This window comes from Mesoplodon mirus (assembly GCF_964341445.2).
Source record: "Mesoplodon mirus genome assembly, chromosome: 18".
Lineage (NCBI taxonomy): Eukaryota > Metazoa > Chordata > Mammalia > Artiodactyla > Ziphiidae > Mesoplodon > Mesoplodon mirus.
The window spans coordinates 66161278-66187173 of record NC_138994.1 but is presented as its reverse complement, the minus strand read 5'-3'; the positions used below and the strand labels follow the sequence as shown (position 1 = coordinate 66187173).

At 33.7% G+C, this 25896-nt stretch overlaps 1 protein-coding gene across 2 annotated transcripts in view; it reads left to right on the top strand.

The window, feature by feature from the left end:
* STXBP4 (syntaxin binding protein 4) overlaps positions 1–25896 on the top strand; it is a 172280-nt gene that overhangs the window by 63396 nt on the left and 82988 nt on the right. For both annotated transcript variants that reach the window (XM_082603574.1, XM_082603575.1), the window contains 2 exons: positions 1579–1668; positions 4967–5032. In XM_082603574.1, the coding sequence (XP_082459700.1) occupies positions 1579–1668; positions 4967–5032 (156 nt within the window). The remainder of the gene's footprint in view (positions 1–1578; positions 1669–4966; positions 5033–25896) is intronic.

The window sequence follows — 25896 nt, the reverse complement described above, 5'->3', positions numbered from 1 at the left end:
TTTGTTGAGCAGTTAGTAAAAATCACAGACTAATGTCAGATCTCTGTGGGAATCTTGGAATGGCCACTTACTAGCTGTGAAACCTTAGGCATTTTACTAACATTTTGAGCCCATTCCCTCATGTAAAATAGACACAAAGTTATAGTAAGGATTTAATATTGAATATATACAGTCCTTAGCAATGTATCTGCACAAAGTTCCTAATAAATGGTTGATATTATTAACTATTTGTATTATCTTTTCCTACTCTGCATTCACCTCTCCTATCTGAAGGGCCCTGCTTTAAAGCTCATACTTATATAGCAATCACTTTCTCTATTCGGTCCTATAAATCATATTTTCTATACTTTATTTTTAGCTCTTTTATAACTTCTGCATAGAAGATGGCTATAATTAGACTTGGATTTTTATCTCTGATAAGATTGCCATTTTTTTTACCTTATAATTAACTGTCAGAGATCAAGCTAGAAGTAAGAGAAATTGTCCTTTCTGCTATTTTTTGTTGTTGTTATTCACCTGTGCATGAATTATTAATATTATCTTCAAGACAGTTTCTGTGCAGGAATCTTTTTAAGCCACTTTGGCTGTTACATTACATTTCATTTAGTTAAAACAATAATAGACATAATCAATTAATGTACTTTACTGGGTTCCTGTAAACTATCTTGATTGATAATGTCCAGCATTTTGTTAGCCTTATATACCATGTACTTGGTGTGGACATCTTTAGGGAGTAGTTTATGTTGATAACTCATAAAGTCTTTTTAATTGAAGTATAGTTGATATACAGTATTGTGTTAGTTTCAGGTATACAACATAGTGATTCAGTATTTTCCAGATTATATTCCGTTATAGGTTATTACAAGAATCTTGGTATAATTCCCTGTGCTATACAGTATATCCTTGTTGCTTATCTATTTTATATATAGTACTTTGTATCTGTTAATCCGTAATCCCTGTTAATACCCCTAATTTGTCCCTCCCCCCTTCCCTCTTCCTTTCAGTAACCACAAGTTTGTTTTCTATGTCTGTGAGTCTGTTTCTGTTTTACATATACATTCATCTGTATTATTTTTTTAGATTCCACATGTAAGTGATATCATATAGTATTTGCCTTTCTTCTGACTTATTTCACTAAGCATAATATTCTCTATGTCCATCCACATTGCTGCAAATGACATTGTTTCATTCATTTTTATGACTGAGTAATATTCCATTGTGTGTGTATACACACACACACATATATATAAACACATACATTATAAACACAGTCTTAAAATTTGGACTTAAAGGAAAAATTATATTGTTAAAATAAGAATAATAAAGATGAGAACAGAGTGTGTATATCTCATAATCATCTAAATTCTGTATTAGTAACAAAAATATAAGGTTAAGCTTAAATGAATTGTTACCCCAGATTATTTTAATATTCTCTTTTATCTAATGAAATGACTCCAAAGTAAGAAACTGAATCTTGTTATTGGAATGCAAAAGCCTAAGACTCATCAAAAAGGATTTTTATGTTCTCATAATTAGTATCTAATGTATAACTTTTCTCTTATATTTTAATGTTGACAGCTTCTTCCCTGTGATTCCTTAGAAACAGATGAAATGGAAAGGCTTAAACATGAAAGAAATGATGCCTTGGAAGAAGTGAATACACTTAAGGTAATCTCCAATTTAGCTTCCTTATATTTTCTTTAGAAAAAATGAAAAGAAAGAAAATTACCTTCTGTTGAATTCTGGAGTATAGGGGCTTAGTTTTTTTTTTTTTGAAAGAATATTAATATCAAATAGCTTAGCATTGAATATTAATACCAAGTAATTTGATATTTATTTCTTCAGCTGACCTTTAGAGAATTAATTTTTTAGTTCACACACTTATTTATATTTCACGGTCTCCATCTAAGATTCAGTGTAAACAGTGGTTTTTAGTCATCCCTTCTGATCTGGCTACTTTTCACCCCTTTTTTTTCTTACGCTGGTGGCAAGAATAAGGAGCCAACAAAGATTAGATGAGAAGCCCACAAAACAAGCCATGACAGTTTTGGATCCTCAGATGTTCATTGGAAAATACATTTTCTCCCATGTTCATGGGAATGCTTCAGGGACATCTTGTTCCGCTAACATAATTTAGAATTAAGGCAATGTGATTTAAGGGAAATAAAAACACAGTATATCCCAAATATACTTTAAGATTTTGGTTCTCTTTATATATCTTCATTTCATGTTTAGTAGAATATTAAATTTACATTATATCCTAAGTTTTACAGAAAGCCATTATATTTTTCAAATCTTCAAGAAAAGCAACATAACTACTTGATTTACCATTAATTCACCAAAGGGATATATTTTTAAATTACTTTTAATTATTTTCTTAAATAAGTGAAATTCTATTATTTGTTTAATTTTTATTAAAGCAAAATCTTTACACCAAAAAAAAAAAAAGAAAGAAAGAAATTTCCCTGCTACCTTAGTTTTTAAATTCTGACCTCTAGAGGAAGCCATTGTTTAACATATCTTGTTTATCCTTTCAGAGACTTTCTCTATGTAGCCAATCATATGTTTAAAAATACATGTGTATATATTTTTTAACTTTTACAAAATTGCATACATTACACACTTTTTTACAACTTGCCTTCTTTTTTTTTCTTTGTTAACATTATATCTTTGGTTACTTTTCAGGTTAACATATACAGGTCTACCTAATCCTTTTTAATGTCTCTCCTATCATCAAAAGGTTCTATTCTAGGTTATTTAACCAGTTCCTTATTGATGGATATTTAGGCTATTTCCAGTTTTCCATTATTAAAAATAATTCCATTATAAGTAGCTTTGTAGATGTATCTTTGGACCGTTGTGCAGTTGTAAAAGTACAAATTGAATACATTCTGAAAGCCGAATTGCTTTTATCAAAGAATATGGATGCATAAAATTTTACATGTTGCCAAATTCCCTTTCAAAAGATATTACCAATTCATGTTACTGCCAAATGTAAGCATTTTACTACTAAAGGAATATTTTATATTTCTTTTTACATCTTTGAAACCACTATCCACATTTTTTTGTGTAACAAGAGTTAAGATGAAAAATATAAATTTAGTTTTAAAAATATACTGACAGTAGTTTCCGCATATTCTCTTAGAAAACATCTCCAGGGTTGTTTACATTGGTAAGACAGCATTTTTATATAATTTACTCTGTATAAGTCGTTGAATCTTACGGTTCATCAGAATTTTCTGAGTCTCTCAGATCTTTTTTATTTCCCTAATGTTTATCATTGTTAAATTTAGTGATATATTCCTGTTTTTTATCGGAATATCAGTAGTAATTATTAGAATTTTAATTTAATTTAACATTTAAACAAAGTTTTCCTGAAGAGTTATTCAGTAAATCGGGATTCACATTTAAAATTTTTGAGATGTAACTGAGCATATCCTACTGTGACAAAACCTAAAATTACGGGTAAAATATATTCTATATTTTATAATTTCCTTTACCTGAGAACCTATCTTTTGGCTGAGAACCACTTGTTTAACTATAGAAAAGATTGTACAAAGCAATAAATATTTCATTTGAGATAATGTTTGCACTTTTGAGTTTTTCTGCTTGTATTGATATTACACGCACTCACACAAATAGCAGAGGTTGTTAAATGAAGTTCATGGAGTGTGTAGGTGGTCTCTCATCACTTCCCATTATCCTGTGACATCTCTATGCTTCATGTCTCATTTGAGGTACAAAGAAAAATGAAGCCAAGAAAATTTGATACCAATGGCTAATTTTTATTTTGCAAGAATGATTTTTAAAAGTGCCATGGGCCTCATTTAACTTAAAGCCTTTCTGCAGAGTTCACATTGCTACTGCTTGGTAAAGCTGAATGAAAATAGATATATTTTCCATTTACAGATGCAAAAAACTAGGGCACAAAAAGTGAAGGTGACTTGCATAAAACCCAGGAGCCAGCAGTTTCTTGGCTTCTGGTCTGTGGCAGATTCATTAGATTTCTATATTATATTCATTGTCATGTACTTTCATTTCATCTGTTAGACAAGAATGAGCTGAAGTATAACAGAAAGCGAATTGCTTCCTGTAAACCTTGCAATGCTGCCATGAATATTTACTACTTAATATAATCTTCCAGCGATTCCTCTGCTTGGGTTCATAGTAAAATGGTTCTTAAATTACTCTTAGTATCTCTGATTTGATCAAAAACATGTAGATTTATTTATGACATACTTAACAAAATTGAACATTTTAGGATATTTGCTCAACTGAATTTTAAGTTCAAAGATTTTAATATTTGATTGACATGCCTAATGTTATTCTTCCTTAGTAACTATTATTTCATATTTTGGTTACACCAGTCGTATCTTCAGTTTTATGGATAATCTTCCAAAAATAAACTAAATTAAGAAATAATAGTTAACTCAGTTTCATAGTCCTCTTTAGTATAGTAAGAGACACTCTAAGTTGTAATAATAATGCTCTTCAATTTGCAAGCTCTTTGTCAATGATAGCTATTACCCAACATTTAGTTAATATTTATACATTCTGATCCTGATTGACTTATTTTAGACCTTGGATTTTGAGGTTTTAAAAAGTGGCTAACAGGGAGTCCACTGGTAGCTAGTGGTTAGGATTCCGGGCTTTCACTGCTGTGGCCCAGGTTCAGTCCCTGATCAGGGAGCTAAGATCCTGCAAGCTGCATGGTGCCGGACCCCCCTCCAAAAAAAGTGACTAATTATAGTAACAGAAAATATGTTTACATCACCACAATTATACTGTAAATAACTAATTACTTTTAGATGGTATGTGTAAAGCCAGAAAAATGCCTGGGAACTACATTTTCAAATTGTAGAAATTGGATGTTTGGGGAATTTATAAGCTTTGAAACAAAGCCCTAAATATCATACCCGTTGATAGCTTCATAACAAGTTATTAATTCAGTGGTTTTTAAATATAGGAAAAATTATTTCAATCGGAAAGGCAAAGGAAACAATTGACAGAAGAACTCCAGAATGTGAAACAAGTAAGTGTATGTATTGTATATATGTGTTTTGTATATGTGTGCATAAACATATGAGGTATAATTACAAAGCATTGATGCTGTATAATATCCCAGAGCTTACAGATGTAAACAGTATAGTATAAAATAGTATAGATCTTAAAAGCAATCACTCACAGGGGCTGTAGCCATGCTGAATTCCTGCTACCAAAGGAAATGTTAAAACTCCTCTTGGAAATTCCTTTCAAAGCCAGATATCTATGGACTGAAATGACCCATCTCATTGCTTTCCTCTTCTTTTTCTCTTTCTCTTTTATTTTCCCTTTTTCTTTTCTTCTGTTACTCATACTCATCTTATTAAAGATAAAAACAAAGCAAGCAAAAAACAGAAACCTCCAAAGCAGAACATTTTTTAATTTTATTTTTTAATAATTAAAAGTAAAAATTTGGGATTTCCCTGGTGGCACAGTAGTTAAGAATCCGCCTGCCAATGCAGGGTACACAGGTTTGATCCCTGGTCGGGGAAGATCCCACATGCCATGGAGCAACTAAGCCCGTGCGCCACAACTACTGAGCCTGCGCTCTAGAGCCTGCAAGCCACAACTACTGAGCCCATGTGCCACAACTACTGAAACCTGCATGCCTAGAGCCCATTCTGCACAAGAGAAGCCACCACAATGAGAAGCCCATGCACTGCAATAAAGAGTAGCCCCCGCTCGCTGCAACTAGAGAAGGCCTGCGCGCAGCAATGAAGACCCAATGCAGCCAAAAATAAATTAATTAATTAATTTAAAAAAATTAATTTTCACTCTGCATCATTCTTCAGAGAATTTTAAGTAACTTACAGCAAAAAAATACAAGAACATCATGAAATAGAGATACAAGTAACAAACAAATAAAATATTAAGAAGAGTATGAAGTTAAGAGACCATTGTTATAGATCAGTGGCAGTCACCTGATTTTGAATCTCCCCAACATTATCCTCCCAGAAAACATAAAATTTACAGAGCAAAATAAAACCATACAGGACCCATAGCAGTTTCGTTTGTTTGTTTGTTTGGGGTTTTTTTTTGGCTGCACCACTTGGCTTCCAGGATATTAGTTCCCCAACCAGGGATTGAACCCAGGCCCATGGTAGTGAAAGCACCGAGTCCTAACCACTGGACTGCCAGGGAATTCCCAGGACCCATACCTTAAATATGGCTATTGGACAGGGAACACCAGAACCTTCAAACTACATACAAATAGAGTTTAAAAATTCCAACAAATTCTTGCAGCTTGCCTGCCACTGAAACCTGGGGTACAAAGAGCAGAGGAGATAAGGCTTAAAAACTCTGAAAAAGAATAAGGAGAAACAGAGCAATTAGATGAAATACTACAAATAAAATCACCCCCAGAAAGAGAAAAATGCAACTATTAATGCCAAAATACTGAACAGAGGCCAGGTTTTTGTGGTTCTCAGGACTTGAGAAAGTGTGTGCAACCAGAAGTGGCAGCCTTCGAGAATCATTGCTTCTGGGGAAGAATCAAATAGAGAAGGGGTGGTATCCCTTGGAGATTAGGAAATAAAGAGAAACAAGGAAATAAGAGGGGAAAATTAAGGATCTTGCAGAAATGAAAGAGAAACAAGACATACCAAACCTCCTCTATCTACCCTCCACTATGACCGTCAACAACATGATCCATAAAAGAAATTGCACAGAAGAGGGTGCTGTTGAACTAAGAACTCTTTCTATGAAAGAAAAAGGAATTGGAAAAAAAAAAAAAAAACTGTCCCTGTGATTACAAGACAACTGTAAAAATCAGGCAATATGAATTAAAGCTTTCCTCCTAATGAAAACTCCAAAACAATTCAACCACAAAGCTGACAAAAACTGTAACACATCACTGCAAACTCAATTTAATATCCTCAAACAAGCATTTGGCATTAAGAAAAAAAAAATCCCTCAAATCAGAAATTTAAAACTGACTTAGAAAATGACAAAAAACAGGAATAAATGAAATGAGAGTTGATAAAACTTAGAAAAGAAAGAGAAGAAAAAGACAAAATGATACCAGAAATGGAAACTAAATTACAGGTTTCCCAAGGAAGAATATAATCAAATGAAAAGGCATTGAAGAAAACCAGAAAAATAAGAATGAAATAAAGAAGTAAAAGGTTTTCTTAAAGAAGTAAATCAAAACTCCTGAACAGCACTAATATTTAGAACCGTAATCCAAGAAAACTTTTCAGAAATAAAAGATGACCTGACACTGTTAATGGGTAGTGGGGAAATTTGGCCTGGAAAGGTCAATTGTAGGACATATCCTAGTAAAACTAGTAGACTTTAAAGATAGAGAAAAAATATGCAAAGTGCCTTCAAATGAAAAGGTCAAATAACTTACAAAGGCAATAGAATTAGACCAGCATCAGCCTTCTTGACACAACATACAAAGTAAGGCATTAGTGGAGCAATATTTTCATGAAACTAAAGGAAAGAATGTGTAAACCAAGAATATTGTATACCACCAAGTTGACTCCCAGATATCAAGGCCATAGAAAAACAGTTTAAAATGTGCCAGTATTCAGAGCATAATGTACACATGTAGTATTCCTGAGGAATATGGGAGAGGTGAGTTTCACCCAGCCAAAAAATGCCTGGGATAACTTTGACAAGAATTTCCAAACAGTGAGCATTTCCTAGCTGTTATTGTATAGCTGAGACTAAAATGAGGGTGAGTTCACGGGTAAAAGAATAATGTGTAAACGTTACATGTCTGACAAAAATCAAAGATGCAATTTTATTTTTAATGAGAGGAGAAGGGAAAATAGCATAAGATCATTCTGTTGTATGAGTAAAGTATAATAGTCACTGAATATTGTTTAAAACTGACACCAAATATTAAAAAGATGAGGTAAAGATTGAGGGAATCTCAGGCACTATAAAAAGCAATAATACAGATGCAACCTGTAGAATGTAAACACACATCTTCCTAATTACCAAAGGGAATCTTTTTTAAAAAGTAAAAGGGACACATGAATGAAGAAATGCAGTAAATATACACAATAATTTCAACAAAAGACAGTATGACAAAATTGAGACTGAACATAATAGTCATCTTAATTAACATAACTGGGATTAACTCACCTATTAAAATGTTTTAGGAAAATATCGTTTACCAAAGCTGACCTCAATAGAGATAGAAAGTTTAATATACCAATTTCCATAGAAGAAATAAAGTTACCAAAAAGCCACCCTATAGAAAAGGACCAGGCCAAATAGTTTCACAGGGGAATCTAACCAAACCTCTGGCAATCAATCCCCCATAAATGGCTTCAGAGTATTAAAAAAAAAAGAAAAGAAAGAAAGAAAATTTCCAAATTCTTTTCTGGGAGCAAGTGTAACCTTTGATGCCTAAACCTGATAAAAGTAGCACAAAAAAAGAAAATGCAGTTAGACTAGAAAGACAACTAGGGACATACGAATTGGAAAAGAAAAAATAAAGCTATCTCTGTTTGCAGATAACATAATAGTAATCCAGAAAACTCTAGAGAATCAATGATAAAACTAACTCATTGGAAAAATCCACAAGCCAGCAAGATATAAAATTAATATGCAAGGGACTTCCCTGGTGGGCAGTGGTTAAGAATCTGCCCGCCAATGCAGGGGACACGGGTTCGAGCCCTGGTCCGGGAAGATCCCACATGTTGCAGAGCAACTAAGACCATGTGCAGCAGCTACTGAGCCTGTGCTCTAGAGCCCACGAGCCACAACTACTGAGCCCGTGTGCCACAACTACTGAAGCCTGCGCCTAGAGCCCACGCTCTGCAAAAAGAGAAGCCTCTGAAATGAGACACCCACGCGTCACAATGAAGAGTAGCACCCGCTCGCTGCAACTAGAGAAAGCCCGCACGCAGCCACGAAGACCCAACGCAGCCAAATAAATAAATAAATAAATATTTTAAAAATTAAAATTAATATGCAACATTCAATTGCATCCATATACACAAATTATAAGCAGAAGTTTTAACAGTTTAGATGAAACCAAAAATTATATAGAAAAATGGGTAAAAGACATGAACAGACCACTCACCAAAAAAGTTATAAAAAGGTCACATGAAACATGAAAAGATATTCAGTCTTTCTCATAATAAGAGAAATACCAATTAAATCTGCATTGAGACAGGACTTCCAGCTTCTAGTACTGAGCAAGACACTTGCAGAGGACATTTTGCAAGAGAAACCAACTCTAAAACCTGGACATTACACACTAAGCAACAGCCAAAGGAACTGGAACGTGAACACAGAGAAGCTGCTCCTCTGGGAAGAGGGGAACTATGTGAACTAAATTTCTTGTTCCGAGTGTTTTAAGCCTGGAGCTAACAGCAATCTGATACCAGTGGAAGTTGACCCTCACTTGGGGTCACTTGGTATTTGAAAACATTCACAGACAATTCAATGAGGAAAAGCCGCTCATTACAATACATGGTGCTAGAACAAGGGAATATTAGTGTGAGAACAATTGAATCTCAGCCACTACCTCATTTCATATTCAAAAACTAACTCTGAATGGATTACAGATCTAAACGTAAGAACTAAAACTTAAATTCCAGAAGAAACTTTTGTGACATTGGGTTAAGCAAAGTTATCAAACCACATACCTAAAATTAGTAAATTTTACTATAGCACATATAAATTCTACCTCAGCAAAGCTATTTTTTTTAGATATGCCAGTACAACTTTTCATCCATCAGATTAGCAAAAATTCAGAAGCCTGACAGTGCGCTGTTGGTGAGGCTGTTTCAAAACAGGCATCCTCATACATTGCTGGTGGTAATGCAAAATGGCGTGCAGCTATGAAGGAGAATTTGGCATTTCTAACAAGTCTATTTATGCATTTACCCTTCAACCTGGCAACCTCACTTCTAGGAATTTGCCCTGAAGATATACCTTTAATAATATTAAAATACATGTGCACAGTATTTTTTGTGATATTATTTGTAATTAGGAAATATTGTAAACTACCTTAATCTCTAAGCATAGGTGATTGAATGGACTATGGTCCATATGTGCAGTGGAGCTCTATGCCCCTGCAGGAGAGAGAAGGAAGATCTCTCCTCAGCAGTACAAAGTGATTTCCAAGAGATACTTTCAAATAAAAAAGAGCAAAGGATGAAAGAGTGTATATAGCATTATCATTTATAAACAAGAGAAATTATCATGTGTATCTATTTATCTTTACAGAAGAAACCAAAGGAAGGATAAACTATGCAGCAATGAAATTGGTTATCTACAACACGGGTGGGCACAGAGTGGACAAGATTCAGGAGGGAGTGACACCTCTCTGAGAATACCTTTTTATGTAGTTTTTACTTTGGGGGACATGTTAATATTCTACACCTTTTAAAAATATATAAAGAAATCAGAAAAGATAGGAAAGGGAAAATAAGCTTAAAACTACAAGCAAAGTGAAATAAATTAATTCATTTGCATGTCAAATGAATACCATAAATATACCAAAGGAAAACAAAAGAAAGAATCAATTTCAGTAACTTATGAACACAGTATTTATGTTCAGTGTTTGACAGGCTGGGTTGAATTAGAAAAGAATTGCAAACAAATCCCAAAACTTTTATAGTATGTTTTGTTGTCTTGTTATTTTAGAGGTGTGGCCAAAGCCATTCTGAAACAATTTTAAGATGTAATGTAGGTCTCAGCAAATGTGTTGATTGTTGTTGAGAGCCAGAATCTCAATGAAAAAGCAAAGACATTCAAAGCAGAATGAAGGAAGTCAGGAAAGAATCCTGTGGATGTACTAGAATTGGAGGTATCATTGTGAATGCATCATTTCTAAAATATATATGTATGTATGTATGTGAATATGAATAATATGTGCCCATATATATATGTACGTATACACACACGTGTGTGGGGGCTATATATATATATATATATATATATATATATATATATATATATATATATAAAATCCTAGCTCTGAGAGCTGAAACAGCCAAGAAACAGACACCCCAATAGCAGTGAGCATATAGCATATCTAAGTGCCCATTTCCCACTAATAGGAATCCGGGCTTCTGGGAGAAATGACTGATTTCAGGGCCGGCGGTGGGTAAGTACAAAATGAGCCTGAAACATCTTATGCTAGAAAATAAGGAAATGCCCAAAATAATGGGATCATATCACAAGGAACCAGCTTGAAGGGTCTTCCACTGGCCAATCTGGAAGTACTTGAGCACCAAAATAATTAAATACAGTAATGAACCACTGAAAAAATTGTGATTCATGAGTCTATGCCATAGTAAAGAGATGAATTAATTAATGGGGAGAACTGAGGGCTCTTGCTCATTATAGACTGTTGAGTGCTGACTGATAACTACAGTTATCAGAGAAGCTGCCAGATTTGGGAAGTCAGCATTTTGCATCTGTTTCAGTAATGGCTGGATCAGACTCAAATCATAAAATGCTAAATCTAGGGGGGCATTTTTTTTTAATGAAGAGCAGAACATTTACATATTTACATGGTTTTAAAGTGGCTTTTTATAAACTGCTTATTAATTGCAAGGGGAAAATAGTAATTATACAGTAGTGAAATCAGACAACTCCTAGACTGGTGCTAAAAATGGATATCACCAGTGAAGAACAGGTGGGCATGTGTGACTTCAAATGTGATACCTTGAAAAGGACACAACATCAGTTATGTAGCATTATAGCTAAGAATGTATAAACCTGAATCTGGCCATGAGGAAGCATCAGACAAACCCCAAATGAGGGACAGCTTTATTTTTTTTAAAGGTGTGTGTGTGTTGGGGGTGTGGGTGTGGGTTATATTCTTCAGAGCTGTCAATGACATAAAGAAACAAAAGAATGAAAAGGAAGGGAAGGAGGGAGGAGGGGAGGAAGGAAGGGAGGGAGGACGGGGGAGGGGAGGGACAAAAGAAAGAGAGGGACGGGGGGAGAAAGAGAGACAGACAGGAAGAAAGAAAGAGAGAAAGGATGAGGGAGGGAGGAAGGAGAGAGGGAGGGAAGGTCCCAGATTAAAAGAGGGTAAAGAGACATGAAAACTAAATAAAAAGCTAATCCTACCTGGATCCTGCACTGGAATGGGGAAAATGCTATAAAGGATATTATTGGGTCAATTAACAAAATTGGAATACAGATGGTAGATTAGATAAAAGTATTGGTTCAATGTTAAATTCCTTAAATTTGATAGCTGTACTATGGTTGTATAAGAGATAGCCTTATACTTAGGAAATACTGACATTTGTAGGGGTAAAGAACCATGATGAGTGTAATGTAACTCACCCTCAGATGGTTAGAAAAAATTGTGTGTGTATATATATTTATATACATATGTGTATATAAATATGTATATGTATACATATGTGTGTACATATGTATATAAGTGAGAGATTGAGAACATGCAAAATCTCGGTAACAACAACCTTGAAATATTAGTGTTTCCAAGAATACTTTATTTCTCACTCATGGACATGTTGGCAAAAGGGTGAATCTGTGAGTTAGGTAAATTTGGGCCAAGGATATAAAGATGTTCTTTGTACTATTCCTATTCTTGTATCCCTTATGTAAATTTGAAATTTTTTCCAAATTAAAAGTGTTTAAAAGTCCTCTATTTTTTGTCCAGTTTTTAGACCCCCATTTTATTAAGTTTTTTTGTACTTTGATTGATATGCCTTTTTAGTTCTGTATCTTCAATACTTGCATCAGTTTATATGGCCAGGCCGATTTACAATTTAGTGTTTCTTTGAATGCTCAAAGTGGACATTTATAAATCTTCTTTGTTAATTTTTACATGTAGAATAAATTAAGGGGTAGGGCTTTTTTCTACATTTACTTAAAATTTTCTTTTCTCCTAAATGCTTGGAACTTAAAAGCTTTAGAATATCGAGCACACTTAGTAAAGTAAGGTAATATGATAGTATAAATGTATATAGCACGAAGTAAGCACTCAACAAACGTTAACTATTATGGTCATTATTATTAATAATAGAAGAAGGAATATTAGGTGTGGAGAAAGAGGTGGAAATGGTTTGTTTCAACGATTTGATTTAGAGGAAGAAAACCTAATTCTGGCTGATGGAATCAGGAGACTTTTATTAAAGAGAAGGTGGACCAGACATGGAAAGGGAATAGCATTCCAGGCAGAGGGTGCAGCATGAAAATAGTGGTATGAAAGGGAAAGTCTTATCTTGAGAGTCAAAATGGGCCCTCTTTTGTATGCTAATTTTACTATTGTTAATATGTTTGTATCTAAAAATGTGACGATAATGTCTGTCTTATAATTTGTTCCTAGTTCTTTCGAGTTTAAGAGCCTAAAACTATCAGTAATATAATAAGTTCCTAAAAAATAATAGTTTTGATTTGTATTCTTTTATCTTGTCATTATTAAAAGCCTAGGAACATAAGGGAAACATAGACAGATGAAAGCATTAGGAAATAACATTTGGGGACTGTGAGGAGGTGTTGTGTTGGGGCCAAAGCATATAGGCACCTGAATACCAATCTAAGATTTGAGACAGTGGATTGCCAGTGAAGATACTTGACAAGAGGAGAAGAAAGATCAACTTGTTCCACCTATAATCTGACTCCTGTCTTTCCTTCACACTCTACATCTAACTTGTTGGCCCTACTTTTTAAAACTTGGAGAATTCTGCCACTTTTTATCACTTCCATCACTGGTCTAAGCCATCATCATCTTCTGCCTGTGTTGTAATTATAGCTTCCTACCAGATCACCCAGCTTTTACCCTTGCCCCACCCCCATAGAGTCTGATCTGAACACAGCAGGCAGAAATAGCCTTTTAAAACGTGTTAGAACTCTCCAGAACTTTCCATCTCACTCAGAATAAAAGCCAGTCCTATCCCCCATCCCTACACCCCTCTAACCTCAATGACCTCATTTCTTACCACTCTTCCCCCCACTCCACTACTAGTTCTCCAGCCCCTCTGACGTCCCTGCACCATCACCCCCCTTATGCTCCAGCTCTCACTGTCTGTGGATAAGTTTTTTGGTATTCCTGATTGCTTTCTTATATATTTTATACTTGTTATGTTTTTGTCCTTCATCTATATCCACCAACTAGAGGGTAAGCTTCATGAGGAGGGCAGCTATCTTTCATTTGTCCTCTGACTTATCTTAGAACAATCACTGACATAGATTAGGTACTCAATAAATATTTGGTGAATAGATGAAGGGATGAATGAAGACTATCTAGACTTTAAGAAAGTTAACCTAGCAGCAGGTTTGGAAGTAACTGAATATCAGCTAAGAGGCTTTTATAATAGTCTAGACCTGCACTGTCCAATAGAAATATATTGGAAGCCAACTATGCCTTGTTGGTTTTCTAGTAGCCACATTTTGAAAAGAGTAAAAAGAAACAGGTAAAATTCTTTTAAATATATACTTTTAGTCTAATATATCTGAAATATGATCATTTTAACATGAAATAATATTCATTAATGAGATATTCTTACATTCTTTTTTCATACTGTATTTTTGAAGTCCAGTGGTATTTTACACTTACAGCATATCTTAATTTGTACACTAAATTTTCATTGGAAACACTGCTGTGATTAGATTTAGCAAGATTTATAGTTTTATATTCATATACCCAAATGTTCCAAATAAAGTTAAAACCTTCCCAGAAACTAACATGAATATCAAAAATATTTTTCTTTTAATATTTATGTCCATATTGGCAAAACTTTTTCATGTTTTTAGAAGACTTAGTCTTTAAAGCCACATCATTTCAAAGCCACATCTTTTCAAGTTAAGTATACCATAAATTCAAAGGAGTACTGCATATATTGAAAGCAACTGTAAATGTATCAATATCAACTAAGCATACTTCAAAATTTTTAAGGTTTTTTGAGCTAATTTACATAACATCAATAATTAAAATCTACATATTGATTTATGGTAGAAAATATGTAAATCATTATTGATTTATATTATGAAAATTTTCAGTATCAGTATAAATTCTTATACTTGTCTAGCTTCACAAGTAAGCTTTCTCTTTCCTTAGAGCTTCAAATTTAGCTCATTCGTGTACAGTGTGATATTGATAATAAAATGTAAATCACACTGCCATTTTTTGTCTTTGATTATTGACTATTAGGCAACCATTCCTGTTGTTTTAAGAAAATCTTAATCTGGAATTAAAAATACAGTAAATCTTTATTAAGCTCTTCCACAGCTCAGCCAAGGAGCCCTGGCAAAGAACACAGGATATTTAAATTCATTGTCTTCTAAACTAGTGAAGATTCATAGAATTTGCACATATATATTAAACAAGGTTAACAACTGTATCCATGATGTTTTTCCTACAGTCAGCTTCAGGAAACTGAGCACAGAAATTTTCAAAATATATCCTACAATGGCATGAAACAATAAAGAAAACAGTCTCTTGTTTGAAAATGTCAGCAAATCAAAATTTTTGATCCAACATAGCTGGAGCACCTATTATGATAAAAAAAAAAAAAAAAAAAACTTTTCTTCATTATCCAGCTGAAACGCTTGTTTGACACATGTAAAAGTTTAAATATCTACAGCATAAGTCTGATTTTTTTAGGCTGTAGATTGACAACTTTTTGCCATAAATTTGGAAGTCCTTTAAGACAATACATGCCTGAAGTATGAATTTGATAGTATCTCCTATATCCCATTGCTTATCTAAAGCTGAAGAAAGGTACTTGTAGTTTTTCAAATTTTGAATCAGTTGGTCATTGATATTGTTAGAAATGCCTTGCATTCTATGGATATTTGTTTTGTGACTTAATTGAAGTTCTTTCATTTTTTATTAAATATTTCTTCTAATCTTCTATCATAACTGAAATTACTATATTGATCTAAAAATGGTTTACTCTTTTATACAAAAAAATCCAAGCCATTTTATAGCAGGCCAAAGTTAGCAAATGTTGAACATTTACTTCTGATATCAAGTGACTAATTTCATTAGTTCTTATTTGACTGTTGAGAGAAAACTTCTTAACAAACTCATTACACATTTGCAAAAATCTCTCAATTTCTCACTTTTCATATGTTTAAAAAATTTTACACAACAAACAGTTTTGTAAATTGCAATTGCGTTCATCATAAAACTTGCAACAGATTTTCTTCTAGTCTGTCTTCTATCCTGGTTATATTACTAGCTAATTCATCTTTACTTTATTCTGCATCAATAATATGTCTTCATTTTAAATTAAAAATCTTCTCCATACCTACTTTTTTAAATACAAAAATAATTTAACTATATTCTAATAAAAATAAGTATTTCAATTTAATTAGCAATCATGATTTACACAAGTATTACTGTAACTCATGCTGTCTGTATAAAATATTCAGATAAGCACACTGTTGTGTAAAAAGTTTTTGAAATTAATTCATTCATTAACAGTGACCAGATCAGTTATGTGTTTATGTATACAACTCAAATGACTCACATGCCTGACACAAACACTACAGTTCAACACTAATATCTTAAATGATGCAGTGATAAAAGTGAAATACAATTCTACCAAAACAAAATACTTTTGTGTAATGGAAAAATATTTTATGCTTATTAAGTTTTTAAATTTAAATGCAAACTGAAGAAAATTAAATTAAAAGTTCAGTTCTTCAGCCTACTTAGCTATATCTCAAGTGCTCAATAGTCACATGTAGCTAGTGGCTACTGTGTTAGACAGGGCAGGTCTAGAACTCTGCATCCTTGCTACTCAAAGAGCAGTTGAGTACCAACAGTGTCAGCAGCACCTGGAACTTAGAAATGCAGGGTCTCAGGTCTTACCCCAAGACCTACTGAAATAGAATCTGCATTTAACAAGTCCTTGGGTGATATGAATGCACCTTAAAATTTGAGAAGTCCAGATAACAGGCAATGGAGGATTTAACTGGGTAGTGGTAATGGAATTATACCAAGTATACCAGGGCCGTCAGTGTGAAAGATACCATGAGGGTAAAGTCAACCAGACTTAACAGATATAGCATGTTCAGTAATAATCAGAGAAAGCGGTTGAGGCTTTGTAATTTGGTGATTGAGAGTCTATAGTAATGCAATTAACAAAGCAAGAGAAGTGAGATTGAGAGTAAAGACGTTTTAATTCATACTATAGATTAATGCATATTTTCCAGTTTTAGCAAAAAATAATTTTTAAAATATATATGTGTGTGTACAAACACGTGCATACATACTGGCACAACTACTCATTTCAGAAACACACACTTGCAATAAAAATATACCACCCAAAATCAACCCAAAACTGTCCGTTTTTTTTAGTATATTGACCTTGCATACAATTCATCTTCTCTTATTCATGTAGAATGTTATTGTTCGGTTTAAGGGGATTTCAGACTTATTGTTAGTGAAAGAGTTTCTATGCTTTAGTGAAAATACTACTTCTCCATTTTTCCAAGGATTAATTTCTTTTTTCATAATTAGCAAGTCTTTAAAAATTATAAATACATGTAATGAGGTGGATGGACCTAGAGTCTGTCATACAGAGTGAAGCCAGAAAGAGAAAAACAAATGCCGTACCCTAGCGCATATATATGGAATCTAAAAAAAACAGTACTGGTGAACCTAGTGGCAGGGCAGGAATAAAGACACAGATGTAGAGAACAGACTTGAGGACACGGGGGTAGGGGGGAAGCTGGGACGAAGTGAGAGAGTAGCACTGACATATATACACTACCAAATGTAAAATGTATGGCTAGTAGGAAGCTGCTGCATAGCACAGGGAGAGCAGCTCGATGCTTTGTGACGACCTAGAGAGGTGGGATAGGGAGGGTAGGAGGGAGGCTCAAGAGGGAGGGGATATGGGGATATATGTATACATATAGCTGATTCACTTTGTTGTACAGAAGAAACTAACATAACGTTGTAAAGCCATTATACTCCAATAAAGATGTAAAAAAAATAAATAAAATTTACAAAGTAATTGTGATTAACTCTTCTCTTAAAAACTTTTAAAAACCAGTAACTTGAGTCATATGAAATTTGGCAAAATATCTTTCCCCCTTTTTAGTATCCTTTTGAAGATCTTGATATGAAATCAGTACAGTACTAATAATTATGCCATATAAATCCTTTAAATACATAAGTAACCTAATTATTAAAACACCATTAGATTGACTTTCAATTTATTTTACAGTGCTGTTTCCAGTTGCTTACAAAGGAGAAGAGAGCACAATTTGATATCCTTTGTTCATTTAAAACTTTTAATTTAATTATTGTGAGACTTAATCCTAAAAGCAGAATAATCTCCCCTTTTGAAGGTACAATAGCTATTTTAAATTATGGAAATTAATTTACCTTTATTTAGTGTAATGACCCAAAAAGAAAGCAATGAAGAACTAAAGAGAAGGAGACAGGAAGAATGGGGAAAAGGAAGGGAGAGCAAGGGAAGAAAGAAATTAAAAGAATGAAAGAACAAGCTGTGAAGGGATCCTTTTCCACTAGAAGGATCAGGTACATTTGTATTTTTTTCAACCAAGGGTGGCTACCATAATACTTTACTCACTGTTTTGTAAAGAATTGGTGGTACTATTCTCTAAAATCTAAGTATTTTTGATGAGTTTTCATGCCTTACAGAATAATCCAACCTAACTGTTTAAAATCATGAGCACAGTTTCCCATGAAATTATATATACTGCTTGTTCTTTTTTCTTCAAGTTCTAACAACTTTTAACAGGCATGGGCCATTTTTCTAGCAACTTCCTTTGATCAACAGCTTTCTAAAGCCTACTCTCATACAAGTTGTTTTTAAAGTTTCTTTCAGCATAGTGTTATGACCTAAGGCAGCAATGAATTGGTGAACAGTCCAAAGCCAAAATATTTAGCTTGTCTAAACCAGTCTCTGCCCTAAAGAAACACGGGAAATTTCTCCAAGTTCAGATAAGCCCAGTTGTAGTTGGCCTCACCTGTGTAAAGGTTGGGTTGAACGCCTGAGGAGGGCGTGAAGTCCCGAGGCTGAAACGAGGTCAGATCAGCACAGGCTTCTCTGTGGACAGTTGAGCATGAACGTAGATACAGCTGGAACAGCTGGCATGTGCACTATCTTGGTTTATGGATTAAGCAACAACGGAAACCTTAAGAACAGATTAAATATATCTCTAAAAGGAACAATAATAAGTGATTACTAAAGAATATTCACATTTTCACACTTGAAGAGATTTGTTAATTTTGTGCATTTTTTAAAGAAACAGTAGAACCTCTAATTTTTAGAATTGATAAGAGTTCTTACACCCCTTTTATTCTTCTTTAGTGATCTGAAGTTTTTACAATAGTTCTGTATGGAACTAGTAGATATTCCAAGATGCCAATCTCATCTTTAGAGGAAAAAAAAAGAAAAATACATGTATTTGTCAGGGTTTTTTTTTTTTTTTTCTGTTCTGAAAGGGGACTGTAGTAAAATGTTCCTGTGTTCCCATTTCAGATGGTCACTTATAACCTCTGAATGTCAACCTGTATTTTCTATTAAAAACCCTCTTTGCAAGGATCCCTCCTGCTACTCTGTTATAGTCTCAGCCACCTCCTTCCATGCCCCATCTCTTAACATCTAGCAACCACTAATCAGTTCTCTGTATCTATAATTTTGTCTTTCCAAGCATGTTATCTAAATGTTATCATACAATATGTCACTTTTGGGGATTGGCTTTTTTCATTCAACGTCCTTCCCCTGGAATCCATCCAGGTTGTTTTGTGTATTTATATTGTTCCTTTTTATTGCTGAGTGCTTATAAAACTGGTGAAATCTGATTAAAGTTGGTGGATCGTATCAATGAAATTTCCTGGTTGTGATATTCTACTATACTAATGAAAGATATAACCATTGGAGGAGACTGAGTGAAGAGTACAGGAAACCTCTCTGTATTATTTCTTACAACCATGTGTAGTCTACAATGATCTTAAAATGATTTTTAAAAAGCAAATAAAACAAACAAAAAAGCACCCTCCTTAAGAAAAAAGATTATAAAGCTCCTACAATGATAGCAATCTGAGTGGAGAAGCTTGTTAAACAAACTTGGTTGGATTTATTTTTCAACTTTAATTCCCTTTATGAGAATCAAAAAAAATGACCCGTGTATTCTCCAGTGTTAAACTTTCCCAAGTAACTGCCTTAGTTAAAGACAGCTTGCTTGGAAAAGGAACAAGAAGACAGCCCAGTTGGCATTCCTATTTGCAGACAGCGGCCATTATCTAGTGATTCACTGGAGGTGAATGTAGCATTCTAACCTAGCTTCGGCAAACAAAGATGTCTATTTCAGATACCCATTTCCAAATAGTTGTTTCTTTTTAATGTAGAAAAGTTCTTACCATTTTAAGAATTCTGAGAGAAATTTTATTACCCTATTGATACTATGGAACTGTTTTAATTGTGTTAGATTAACTAGACTCACAGAATTTTCAATGTTAGAGAAGTTTAGGAGGAAAGTGATCTCATTCTTCATAGAAACCTTTCAGTTCAATTTGATTACAGTATATTCTATATCAGTCGTCTTAGTTAGAACTGATGTTAGGGTTCTGGTTTCCCTACTGTGAGCCACTTATTTTCTGGCTGTTCGGGGGCCACATTCAGCATTATTTCATCAGTTGTTTCACACATGCCTGCAGTAACTTATAAGGGCAACTTGGCAAGGGAGATGTTTCAGCTTCTTTTATTTTAATGCTCGTTTTGTGTGAATGCACTGTGAAAGCTAGATATACTCTTTACAAGGAGCTCTCAATCTAGTAAGAAAAATGAAAAATAGAGGAAAACCATCACTTCCTAGAAAGCACTTCAGAATAGGTGCCCTATAGGTGGTGAGTTGTCAGAGACATGATTGTATATCAAAGTAGGCATTACTCCCTATAATTTTCCTTATTTAACCAAAAACAAGCAAATATAAATCTGTAAAATTCCATAAGTCAGTTGCTAAAAGAACACCTTTCCATGGTATATTTTAAACATCTATGCAGATGCCAAACATTTTATGTTTCTTAATGTAAGAGCAATATATATTAACTTGGCTGACAAACTAGTAAATTTTACCCAAGGAGGAAGTAGTGATAAGGCAGTTGATACTATAAAACTCCTGTCTTGGCAGTTTAACCTGTGAGAAACACTTTCAGTACTCTTACTTTGCTGTGTGACTCATGACATTGTGTCAAATGATTTATTCACAAACTACTTTAGAACTAAAAACAAGACTTCTCTAGTCCTACCTAACCTTACATAAATAAATCACCCTATTTGAAAATATTGTATGTACTTTGATACATTGTCATCCTCATTAGGTACCAAAGATTGTCTATGACCATGGGTTTCAAATAAAATTGTGACTTCCATCACAATTCTTCATATTCAAGGCAGCTGATTTCCTGATATGATTGCTCATGACATTCTGACACTCCTGACCATATATGCCCCTTATGTCATTTGTATCCCCTTCCCACTCTTGCTTTTTCTTCTTCACTTCTATTCTTAATCAATAACTGTTCTCCCACTTTCCCCACATCATTTTATAAGATCTCTTTACATTGTAGTTATTAACCCTATTTCTACCAAATCTGTTGCCAATATTTTCCCCTATATACAAATTGTCTTTCTAATTTTTAAAAAGTTTTTAAACACAGGTGTCTTTGTATTGTCAAATCTATCTTTTTCTTTGTGATTTCTCCCCCCCCTTTTTTTTATCTTTAAAAAATTTCATTTCTAGCAATTTCAGATACATATTTACCTGGTTTTCCTCCCATCTCTGTGTTTGTTTAGCCCACCTAAGAATTTACTCTGTTTGGTATATGGTATGAGATGAGTGTCTACACTTTACACTTTTTTTCCAAATAGTTTGTTGTCACAACCACTCATTGTTATGTGGTATCTCCATTACCATAAATTAAATTCTCATATAATCTAGGGGTCTGTTTGGGCCATCTAATCTTTCCAGTTGCTTTGTCAATAAATATTGGGTGAATGAATGTTTTATCTAACTCTTCTTTGGCTAGCACCAACTTTTGTAGTTTATATATGCCTTAAATCCTTGGGCCATGTCCCACATTATTTGTTTTCTTTCTTTCTTTCTTTCTTTTTTTCCTTCTTATTGTTGTTGTTTTTCAGAATTTGCTTACCAGTTCTCACTGATTTTTTTTTCTTCCAAATCAATTTAAGAATCTTATTTATTATTTAGATCTTATTATATCTAGATTCAAGTTTGGAACTCTTGATCAAGTTCCATCAAAACAAACAAAATTTGATAAAATTTTGATTCTAACTGAATTCTCTAAAAGTTAATTTGGAAGGACTAAATTTCTGTTTTTAAACTCCAAACTTCGGATGAATTCTAAATATTTGATAGCTAAAAAAGTAGCCTTTGAGTGGTACTAGGTTTCAATGAACAGGATATAAATTCTGATTATGAAAGGAATTTCTAATACTGTAAATGTTCTCTTTTGGTACATTTGTAACCAGAACTGGATAAGTAGGAAAATAGTTTTTTTCTTTTATGTCAACCTTCACTAAACCGGAAAATATGTGTTCAGGGTTAAATGTATTGTCAAAACAGAGTTTTAACTAATTTATATTTTGAACAAAGTTCACATGGTAAAATTTATTAGATGTACTTGTGTGTCTGTCTTTGATTAGGGATTTCTGTTTATAAACAGAGATTGAACATTGTTTCTTTGATTTTCTTTGATGTTCAGAGGCAGAATTCAATTTTGCACCTTTTGGAGGATGAGGCAGCTGCAGGTAAAGAAGTTGACAGCTCTTGGGAGGGTTAATTAGAGCTAATTATAATTTGATTGACCTGCTTTTCCTCCAGAAAGCTTAACCAAGTCTTCCTTTGCAAAGTTAGGATTTTGCTTTTTCATACAAAGTAAAGAAAATCTTTGTTTTTTGGATCGACAAATATCTATCATTTTTACTTTACAAAGGAGTGTCACCACACAAATCACAGAATCAGGGATATGGGTGGGGTTGGAAAGGACTTTCAAGATTATATAGTCCTTGGGAGCATGTATTTATTATATTAACTTATGGTGGAAAATTGTAAATTTTAGAGAAATATAAACGCATGCATAATTTTTAAATCTTTAAATTTTTAAATCTATTTAATGAAAAAGCAAGAAATAAAATTGTCAAACACAAATAAAGTGTAGCTATCTGTCCTTTTTCGACCTTGCTAGTCTTCATTTCACATGGTTTAGATGTAATCTCATTTACTTGATAAATACTATAAAAGGATTTTGTTTATATATAAAGAGAGTGTAATGAAATGATTTGCTTTTCATTATGTGGTATTTTTCATAGCATGGCTTATGGTTCTTACTGTAATTATTTAAATGAAATACAGTTCTCAAATATTCCCATAAAATTGAAACCTTCCTGTGAAAACTTCTTACCTAATAAAGTTCTCTAAGGCAATTATTACATATGAAAAACAAAATAGTCATTTTCACTGTTTGTCCACTCAGTTATATCTCATATTTGTGCTGAATGGAGCACCTGTTAATATCAGATAGGGTTTTACTCTCAGACAGCTTGTGTTCTAATTTCGGCAGTCAAGACCTTTTGGCATTAGAAAGTTTGGGAGTAAAATACTATTTTAATGACAGTTCAACATAGCCGTAGGAGATATTAAGTAGTATGTGATTAATTAAAGACAACAGATATTATTAAGAATAAAAGGAGGGGAAATCATTGTAAGCTTAAGTGGTTTGGAAAGATTAGAGGAGGTAAAATCTGAAGTAGATTTTGAAGGATAGATGAGAACCGGATGAAGAAAAAAGAGGAAAAGTGCATTCACCTAGTGGAAGGTATAATGTGCTCAAAAGCACCTTGGAGGTGGGAGAGTTTAGTCTGGGAAATTTGGTAAGTGAATGTACTTGGATGTGGTAATCCTGTAAGAGAGTCAAATGTGCTAAAACTGGAAAGGTTGATTTGGAACAAATAGTGGAGAACCTTGAAGTATGGAGGTTGAGGATATATTTATCATGTACCATGTACTTACCTAAGCCACATTTTATCTAGTTACCTTAGGTTTGTTACCTAAGCAGTATTTCAGGAAAACTGATCCTTCAGAAGTATGCAGAATACATTATAGTGCAGAACACAGTAGGCAGAGTGATTACTTATGTGATTTTCATGGTACCTAAGTGTGAGGTGTTAAAGACATGAACAGTAGCATGATGGTAAGAATGGATATTAAGGAATGGTACAAATACATCATCAATGAAGAATTCACAGGTGCTTAATAACTGGTTAGGTATGGAGGTGGAGTAGTGGGATGGATGTATGCTCGGAGAAGGCATAAAGAAAGGGAAAAGAGAGAGCACATATCAGAGACATATATAAAGTTCTGTGAATTCATTTTCTCCCCCAAGTGCATCGTGGTTAAGGGATGAGTTATAGGTTCATTTTGTGAACATCTAGCAAATTACTTCGTGATCATCCACTGAGAGGAATATGAAACGTATTTTAATAAATTTGACACATAAGTTAAGGAAACTAGATATAACTTGCTTGTAAATGCTTTCCTTCAACAGCCCTCTTCCTGCAGTAACCGTTAATCTTTTTCACAAGCTGTAATGGGACCAAGACCAAGAAGGGTTTTCCAATGAGTGGATGTAGGAAGCTGATAAGAGAAGTATTCTTTTGGGCTTGGTTAGCGTAAGTTACATTACACTAAAACATATATTTCTTCGCAGTCTCCTTTTTCTCCTGTCAACCATTGACATTTTGAAAGATTTACTGATTAGCTTAAAAATTACAGAACTTCTAAGTTTAGTGATGTGGATGTGCTACCTAATTACAAATGAGCAACTGCAGGTAGTGCTTTTTCCTTCTACTTTAGGGAGCCGTTAGAAAGTCACAGCTAGAGAAGGAAAGGTTTTACATAATTGTTGCTAACATTAAAAAAGACATGTGCACATTATACTTCCGAACAACTATTTCAGTGCCTCAAGAGAGCCTTCAATCATTTGATGTAGTCTAGCCCTCTAATCACATTGGTGATTATGAATATATTTCAAAAGCAGTAAAGACGAACAGGAAAAAAAACTGTACCAAGAACTGGAGTGGTTTCTTTAACCCTATTGTGACAGTTGTTTTGATCTTATAAAGTAGGTGTTGTTATTTACCATTGTACAAATGAACAGAGTCTTGGAGAATTACAGAGCCAGAAAATGAAAAAAAATCACATATCTAAGATTCTGAGGTATATCTCATCAAACGCCCATATTTTTAATTCAATATCATGTTAATGCCTTAAGGGGGAAAAAGTGCTATATGTGGAAAAACAGATAATATATTGTCTTTTGTCTGAGCTTATGCTCCCCTTTGAGTTTATACTGACCTTTGTTTCAACACAATCACATAGCTAACTTCAAAGTATTTGTAGCCTACAAAGATTTTCATTTGTTTGAACTATATTTTCAAAGAAGAATGTGGTCTGATCTTCCCTGAAGGTTCATTGTGAAATTGTGAGGTAGAAAATCCTGATTTTACAATAAGACAGTGTGAGTTGAAGGCATTTCCTCAGTGTCACTGAAAGAAAGTTAAGTCAGAGATTTGCCTTCATAATCCATGATTCCCTTCTAGTGCATTTGTTTGTACTGCTTAGTATTAAAAAGCTTAATGCTTATGTTGATTTTTCTATTTACTATTACATCTTAGTTTCTCTTATTTTCTAACTTTCTAAAATGAATTAATCTGTACCTAATACAAAGTAAATCAGTGAACTGGCTACCGCATTTACCCTGATGGGATTTCAGGCTCATAGTAAGGTACTGGGAAAATTCTGGCTCAACTGTTACTGACATAGGAGGCTTTACAGTTATTAGAAGACAGCCCAGGAGGAAAAGAAAAAATGGATTTATGTGATCCTGTATTGCTAAAT